Here is a 9,076-nt window from a genome sequence, read left to right on the forward strand (position 1 = left end):
CATATTACTTACGTAGAATTGGGGGAAATGTTTACAAAAACGAACTTCAAAGGGTTAACCTTGCGCTGGGGCAAAATTTCCGAAATATTTTCTTGAATTAAGAAGTACACTCTTAAGAAGGAAATTTTTGTGTTTTATTCTAACTGAAAACTAAAGAAATGAAGAAATGAATATTGTTGAATTCTAATGCAATATTTTATTGAATGGCCTTTAAAATTATAGCCGTTTAGAGCGTCAGTGATGTAGCGAAATTTCGGGAAACGCCGAAAACCAGATTCGCGATTTTTCCGAATAGTTAATCGTGGAATCAGAAATCGTTAAACACATGACTGTAATAAGGCTGTAAGAATTCATAAATCAAACTCCTACTGATACTGCAAAAAGCAATAGTTATCAATAACCACCGTAATCATCTTTATAAAAAAATTTTTTAAAAAATGCGTTCATGAAAACGAATTTTTTCATGCCGAATAGCAGGAAACTCGCATATTTCCGTTCAAAAACTTGTTTCTAGCCCTTCCCTTCATTTTTTTTCCTTTTAAAACATCGAAAAGCGGTGGGTTTTTTCTTTTTCAGGTTGAATGTGAGGGTCTTCGGTCTTATGAATAACTTGAAGTTTTTTGGTGTTTAAATTATTTTTTCACTAGTAGTTTTTAATATTTTGATAGTATTTACAAGCATTTCTGAACTGTTTTCTTCTTATTTTAATATGTATTACTATTTATTATAGTAATTTAAGTTTTATAAACAATCGGCAAACAGAGGTTTTTAGCGATTCAGAAAACCGGAAAATTCAGATATCCGGGATAGCGATGGTCCCGAACTTCCCGGATAATTGGTTCTCTACTGTAGTAAAATAATAAAGAAAACGAGTCGAGTTATGGTAGCACATAATAAAACACTTCAAAACTTTCTAAATAATTGAAATATTTTCAGAATGCAAAAGGATTGAAATCTCAAATACGACGTGAAATTTTAGGCGATGGATGTGTTTCAATGTTTCCAAAACATACGTTTATGGAGGAAATTGCAGTGGATGAAAATTGATTGGGAAAAATAAGGAAAAGGGGAACTAAAACCACTAGAAAAATAAGAATCTTTTCAGATTTAGAATATGACATTTTTGCAGAAACTGCCGATTTTCTACAAAATATCTTCCAACTCAAGATAAATTTTTACACAAATTCTGCAGTGTGCAGATATCTTTAAGTTTAAAGTAAATCTAATGTTAAAATCCTGCAGATGACTTGTCCCATTCAACATTTTTCACGCGTTTTCCGCCAAATCATCGTAATTTCCAAGGATTTAGATTTTATTCTAATTTAAAGAAAACTGCAGAATTTGTGCAAAATTCTATCTTGAGTTGCAAGATATTTGCATAAAATCTCCAGTTTCTGCAAAAATTTCACAGAAATCTGCGGAATTCCTGGAGAAAATATTCCTTTCACATTTGAATATAATTGCTCTGCAGCTCAGGCACCTGTTCTGAGGCGTACGTCACAAATTTAGCAGTATCCTGCTTTGGGACCAAGGTGCTTAAAAAATTATTGTTTCATCAGCGAGAAAAACATTTCCATTTTGCGCAAAAAATTGGATCTCGCCCGGGGGGGGGGGGGGGGGGGGTATCATAATCTGTACCGAAAGTTGAATGAAAGTGGGTGCAATAAACAAATCTTGCTTCAAAACTAAATGTGCTTTATCTGAGGATCAGATGTAGCTAGTTCAATATTTAGTACTTTTAACTCTAATTATGCTTTTTAATTTAAGTTTTAAAACTATAAAATATTCAACGCATCAATGAAACAGTAATCTAAATATTATTTTTTTGTGGAGAGTAAATAACAATAAAAAGTAACTCTCAGTTACTTTGGTTTAAACTATTAAACAGGACAAATTCTTATCTCTAAGTTAGTTTTTAAATAAGAAGTAATATCAATTGGGCTATGCTTTCAGAATGATAGAAGTTTGAAGAGAAAAACTATAATTAATATCTGTAATATAAATTTTTTTGAAAAAAAAAAAACTTTATTAATGAAAATTACACACAAAATGCTTTGGATTTCATCAGGTTAAATGATCAAGTAATTTTCACAAAAATCTACTTGGAGAACACTATTTTTTTGTGTCATAGTGCATTGATGAAGGAAAGTTTGAGAAATTAGGGAACCCTCTAGAATATTTTTATGCACGTGATTAAGCATTAATTGCTAATCTAGAATTATTAACACCAATTGAATTTATTGCATGATTTGGAGAACAAAAAATCTTATCTTGAGAGGAATACCTCAGAGCAACAGTAGGATATCTTAGTGTTATTCCTAGGATTAGATGTCTTAATGTTGCTCTGAGGCGGCGATGTGTATTTCAATAATTTTTAAAAATGAAATTAAATATCCACCAAGATTTATAAAATTTTGAAAATCACAGTATCAGAAGTTTTGTTACATCATATTACCTGTCATACCCTATATTTTCATTCCCCATCCTGTACTTTTTTCTTTTTAATTGGAAATATACATGTGTTACAGACGTAACATACTGCTTTTTGTTACGTCCGTAACAAAAACGTTACATCTGTAACGCCCATTTTTTTAAAAACTAAAGAAATTCTAATGTTTTAAACTATGGTAAACAATTACTCTGATGAATTGCTAAAAGGACAAAAAAAGGATTTCTTTAAATTTTGATTTTTTAGGAAGTAACGACAACTTTTGCTAAATTTTTGTTATGGACGTAACATAGAACTTCATTTTTTTAAAATTTAAATTGCCTAATTTTATTTTGTAAAAAAACTAAAATAAGTGCATGTTATTATAGTATTATGTTAATAGTTTAAGCTGTACTGCAATTAATTTCATTTATTTTTATTTTGCTATTAGAAATAAGCGTTTGAAAATAGGGTATTTTTTTCTGATTGTTTTGAAGACCGACTACCATACTTCCAACTAGGAAAAAAAATATTATTTAATTTTTATTAAAAAAGCAATGCAATATTCTGAAAATACACATTTCAAGCTTTACAATGATGTATAATATAGCAAAATAACTGCAATATGAAATTTTGACCTACTGGTTTCACTTTTCATGGAATTGCCCTATAATCAATTTTTATTGAAATGTCCTTAAACAACTAAAATAAAATCATTAATTGATAATAGAGTTATTTTTATTACAAATAGTAAATTATTTACTGCAGCATATGATTTCTCTCAAAAAATCTTTAGGCATTTGTTAAATTTCCTCGAAAAAATATATTTGAGTTCAAAATTCAAAAATATTTTTTGCCGTGCTAACAAAAGTTCAAAGAATATTAAATGAAATTTACAGGAATGTATCTTAATTACATGATTTAAAAAAAATTGAAAGTAGAGCGGTCTCCGAGACCTCACGTACCCTAGTACGTCCTACTTTTTCACCTCCCCTGTTACAGGTTAATGGCTGGAGAAGAAATGTTTTTACATTTTTGCAAAGAAAAAAGTACTACTAAAAGCAAGAAAATTCTAATTTCTAAGGGGGACAAGAGCCCCCAACTTGCACCCTCGCTTTCCTATATGGACGCCCACGGACTGCAACGTTCTAAAAACCTAACATGTGTTTTCTTAATGGTTAGCATAATCCAAGATATTTAAATCTACATTTAAAAAAAATAGTTGTTTAGCATTTTACTAAAACTTTTCCCCAAATTTTAGCTTTTATGCTAAAAAACTTTTAAACCCAGCTTAAACCCTGGATTGCATGCTATCTGATTTTATTCTCTTATTTCAAAACATTTTGTATTAAGTGAAAGCTATATAAAAAAAAAAAATTCTTCAGTCTATGGTAAAACCCTCCTAAGGGACACCCCTCTTATGCGGACAATTTTTAATTCCCCGATTCCAAGGCAAATAACATTATTTAACCCCTGTTTTGCAAACACCCCTCTATTTCAGACAAAAAAATGCATGCTGCCCTTAGTGTCCGCATTGGAGGGATTTAACTGTACTTTATGTGTCTGACTCAACGATTTGCTTTCATAATAATTACACAAAAGATTGAAAAGTAGAAAACCCCTTTTGTAAGTTGAACTCGTTATTTGTATACCAAAATGTGTATATATGTATCTGGTTACATATACATAAAAATAGTTAAAATTAAACTACAGAAACAAAAAAATGTAAAAATTGTGTCGAAAAATGCAGTTTAATGAAATGTTTTACAGCTTTGATCCAGTGATAAACTAATAGAACGTTCAAAAGATTTAGAATGAAGAAAAATCAAGTAAGGTACAAATGCAATTTGTGTTATTTGCGTTCTAACCTTGGATTATTTTCTGGAAGGAATGTAAAATTCGATTTTGTGCAACATCGTTTTCTCATTACTGTAAGTACATGAATTTCATGACTAAAAATTTCTAGTGCAGTGAATGAAATGCATGAAATGTCTCCTACTTCCTATACAAACTTGAAAAATCGCCGAAACTCATGTACCATTACATTTACTGAATCCGATCGAAATCGATTTATGTGGATTCTTTTTAATAAACTAGTACGGCATAAACGTAATAATAAATTGATGAAAATCTTGGCGAAATTAAATGTAAACAAACTTGGCGAATTTTGGCGACGGCCAAATAGAATAATTTCTTAAACAATCTTGAGATGCAGCGGATTTCTTGCAGTTGTGTAAACATTGTAGTTTGAGCACAGTGTCATTGCAATATAAACAATGCTTATTCGAAAAATGTAACACGAACAGTAGCAAAACGAACTTACCGCAATTAAAATAAGCCGCATATTCCAGAAAGGTGGAATGAAACTCCTATTTCTTCAAAGGCTTATCTCCGGAACGTTCTTTTGCTGTATGTTATGTCCCTGTGTTTCCATAGACTTTTTTCATTTAAGAGGGATATAAAAGGCACTTGCATATCTATAGGTCAATTAATCTTGAACTTTGAACGCTTCCATGTCTTGACGGACGCCTTGTTTTATTTTGTTAACGCAGAGAGGGAAGTGACGTTGACAACGTCACCAGCACTGCGTGCTTTTATTGGTGGATTTCACGCGATGGTCGAACTTTTGGGGGAAGAATTTTTTAAAAAGTTCATTCAAGAACTAAATTCAATGGAACATCGAACTGTGTCTCCTCTCTCGGAATTGGCTTTAAACGCTGAAGTTAAGTTTTAAGCATTCCACGTGAAAGAAAAAAGGATTGTTTAATCCATTATTAGCCAGCTCGGCAGACCAATGTTAAGATGTGCGTTGGATTTATACAACAACTGAAAGTAAGTGGAGTTGCCGTATCTAAATGCTTTTTATTACTGTATTAATTATATATGAAACATTTAATTGGTGCTGTATGCATGCTTCATACTTCATAATTAAGCAAAGCAAAACCTACTAAAGAAGTAAAGATGGCGGAAAACAAAACATCTTAAAGTGTTGCCAACGAAGTACAATAAAATACAATAAAACTGGGGCTCATCTGGCAGTTTCAATGAAAGATTTTTCAACAAAATGAATATTGCACTTTAATGAAGAGGGAAGTTAACTTTTTGTTAAAAGTAGTACTTTGAAAATGTTTGAGAAAATATTTACACTGAGATTCAATATGAAAATTTTTTGCATCACGTGACTTCCATTTTTTTTTAATTACAAAGCTTAAATCCGAAAAAAAGTTGAATTTGAAAGTTTGTAATGATGTTTAGAAGACCAGCATTTGCTTTCTACATTGGTGTGCTGATCGCCTCTGTTCCTTTCTTCACAATATTTATTCTTCTCAACGGACCTGATCTTTCAGAAGAACATGTTCTGAGCCAGAGAGTTCTAGAGCTTTATGAAAGATTAAAACATGCTGAAATGCTTAACCTTGAGCGAAGGAATGACATCGTCAACTTGCGAAGAAATTTCGGAGCATTATTTAAAGCCGCTAGTACTATTGAACTTTTAAATAATTCAGTTCATTTAGAAAAAAATAATTTATGGAAAGACTCACAGCAACTTTTAGCTGGTATACAGGGAACCGTAGATTTGCAACTGCCATCCATTCACCATTTTCTTCCTCATTTAATAAAATCACCCGATAGTTTAACTCCTAGTATCAAATTATCCAGAGACAGAAGTGGTGTTACCATGGTTTTAGGCATACCAACAGTTAAAAGAGAAGTTCAAAGTTACTTAATGTCAACTTTGCAAAATCTGATTGAGAATATGTCACTGGAAGAGAAAAATGATGCTATAATTATCGTATTTATTGCTGAAATGGATTCTGAGTACATTGTACGGCAAGCTGCAGAAATAGAAAACCAATTTCAAGAGCACATAAATTCTGGTCTTCTAGAAGTCATTGCTCCCCCTTCTTCATTTTACCCTGATTTTGATCAGTTGAGACAGACATTAGGAGATCCTCCGGAACGAGTCAAATGGAGAACCAAGCAGAATTTAGATTTTTCTTTCCTCATGATGTACGCTCAGCCGAAAGGAATGTTCTATGTTCAGTTGGAGGATGATATTTTATCTAAACCAGGCTATATTGAAAGTATGAAAAAATTTGCTTATAAACAAACTGCTGAGAAAAAGGACTGGATGATTTTGGATTTTTGTCAGCTAGGATTTATTGGGAAAATGTTCAAGTGCATTGACTTATCCAAGTTGATAACTTTTTTCGTTATTTTTCATAGTGATAAGCCAGTCGATTGGCTTTTGGATCATGTTGTTCAAACAAAAGTATGCAGATTTGATAAAGATCCTAAAGATTGTAAAAAACGGAAAGATCAAGTTTGGTTGCATTATAAGCCATCATTATTTCAACATGTTGGAACTCACTCATCTTTGAAAGGAAAGGTTCAAAAACTTAAAGATAAGCAGTTTGGAAAGTTATCCCTTCATCATCCCCATAAAAATCCTGAAGCTGATGTTAAAACTTCTCTAAAGGCTTACAAGGGTTATTCTGCAACGAGGGCTTATAAAGGTGATACCTTTTTTTGGAGTTTACTTCCTCAGCCAGGAGATATTCTTGCATTTCATTTCAAAAGCCCCATTGTGATTGAAAAATATTTGTTTAGAAGTGGCAATGCAGAACATCCAGAAGATAAATTTGTTAATACAACCGTTGAAGTACTTCCTGTTTATTATTCTGAAGAGCAGCCTTACACGAAGACCAAAGATGGATTCTTAATAGTTGGACAATTTAAAGATACAACAGGCGTTGCTGAAGGAAATATTAGTTCTTCAGTTGGACAAGTGAAAGTCATGAGACTTTATGTGCACGCTGAAAGTGATCGCTGGGCAATATTAAGTGAAATTCACATACAACCAGTGGAAAGAAAATTAGGAATATTTGGTCGGTGATACAATGCTGCCTTCCTCCTGAGATTACAAAACTTTCCAATTTATTTTTCTGCACACAATGTTCCTTGATATAGTGCCTTATACCATGAGAGAGATAAAATATTGATGAGATGAATTATTGATACTAATAGTACACATTCAATACTAATAGTACACGTGATATTTTAAACTATTGATTTTGAATAATGTGAAAGTGTGATGAATGGTTTAATTTAAAAGAAAAAATGTTCTTTTATCATTTATCTTAGTTTTTGATTTTTTTTAAAAAATGTACTATTATTATGTTATAAATGTTTTCCTTAAAGCCTTGGTCATCTATGTTTAAGTGATTTCTTTTGACTTAAGCGTTTATCGCCAATCAGAAAGGAAAGAGAGAAATATCCAGATGAGAAGTACATAATTTGATGTCAACATTATTTTTTTAAAAAAAGCTATTTTTCTTTTCTTTTTTTAGTTCTGAATACCATTTTTTTATTCTTGAAGAGCTTTTTCTACATTTGAGAGTAATATTGCACAGCACGACTTTCTTCTTTGTTGCAATAATGAATGTCAGCCAAAGGGCTGTCCATAAATCATGTCACAACACTTTTCTCCAATATTTTGGGCCCTCTCCCCCCATTATCGCAAAGTGTCACGCTTCAACTTACCCTCTCCTTTTGTTACATGTCACGCTATTTTTCATGAGCATATTCTTAGAAAGAGGGCGTAAATGTCACACTTTTTGTTACTCCTTATTCCCTGACCTTGTCAGAATTTCACGAACCCTTTCCCTCAAAGATCAGTGCTCAAAGCATGACATCATCTGTGGAGCAACCCAAAATTAGTTGCTCATAGGTTCTCTTCGGCAGGCATTACGGATTCGATTTTCCGAAACAGTCTTCATATAGTCTTTCGATTAATTTAATTAGATTGCTCGACCACAGTCGGAGCCAAATCTATGGCGAGGGCAATATGCGGGCCGCATTTAAACAACCCTAACTCTGTTAGGGGACCATGTAAAAGTTTTGAGTCCCCTGATTGGCCAAAGCGAATGACAAGCGCGCACATACGGCGGCCATGTTTTTTCGTTCGTTCAACGCATATGAACAAATTTCGTTTTAATTCAATTCATGCTTAAATGTATCTATTTTCCTTTTCCCCTTCGAAAGAATGGCTACCTGTTTATTCTTTCAAATCTGCACAATTTCTTTCTGCATTAATTGAATACTACTCATTAAAAAAAGTTTCTAGCAATCGTACTTTGCTGATTTTTTGAATTGAAAAAATGGGGAAGAATTTAAAGTGCTGCCATATACATTGTAGTATTTTGTACTCGCATAAACTAATTAATATAAATTTGAAACACTTGGAAAATTTTAATGTGTAGACTGTTTTAAATTTTAACTTGTTTCTTCTTAACAATTTTATTCCCCAACGTTTTGAACTAGTTTTTGTATTGTTTGGTAATAATGTGTAGTTGTTTTAATAAGATTAGAAAACACAATATATAATATGCATATGTTTTTTAAGCTAAAATCTTAAAAAGAGTAGTTCTAAATTTAGTTTCGTGATTTTATATTTTGATTATTTTTTTTTTTAAATCAATAAGGAAATTCACGTCAAAAATAAGTATTCTAATGGATTTTAGGTTTTAATCAGCATTTTTTTCTTATAAGGAAAATAAACATACGAGAGCATTAATTTTTAAATTTAGTGGAAGTTTTTATCCTTACAGCAGCATTTAGCGTAAATTAAATTGCAAAATTTTTTAC

The 9,076-nt window shown here is 31.8% G+C and overlaps 1 protein-coding gene across 1 annotated transcript; it reads left to right on the top strand.

Annotated features, from left to right (window-relative positions):
- Window positions 1-4,733: 4,733 nt before the first annotated feature.
- LOC129232726 (alpha-1,3-mannosyl-glycoprotein 4-beta-N-acetylglucosaminyltransferase A-like) lies at window positions 4,734-7,625 on the top strand. Its single transcript, XM_054866838.1, has one exon. It carries the CDS (start codon window positions 5,673-5,675, stop codon window positions 7,323-7,325), a length of 1,653 nt encoding a protein of 550 aa, XP_054722813.1. The 5' UTR covers window positions 4,734-5,672; the 3' UTR covers window positions 7,326-7,625.
- The last annotated feature ends 1,451 nt before the right edge of the window (window positions 7,626-9,076 follow it).

Source organism: Uloborus diversus, unplaced genomic scaffold (assembly GCF_026930045.1).
Source record: "Uloborus diversus isolate 005 unplaced genomic scaffold, Udiv.v.3.1 scaffold_1332, whole genome shotgun sequence".
NCBI classification, from domain to species: domain Eukaryota; kingdom Metazoa; phylum Arthropoda; class Arachnida; order Araneae; family Uloboridae; genus Uloborus; species Uloborus diversus.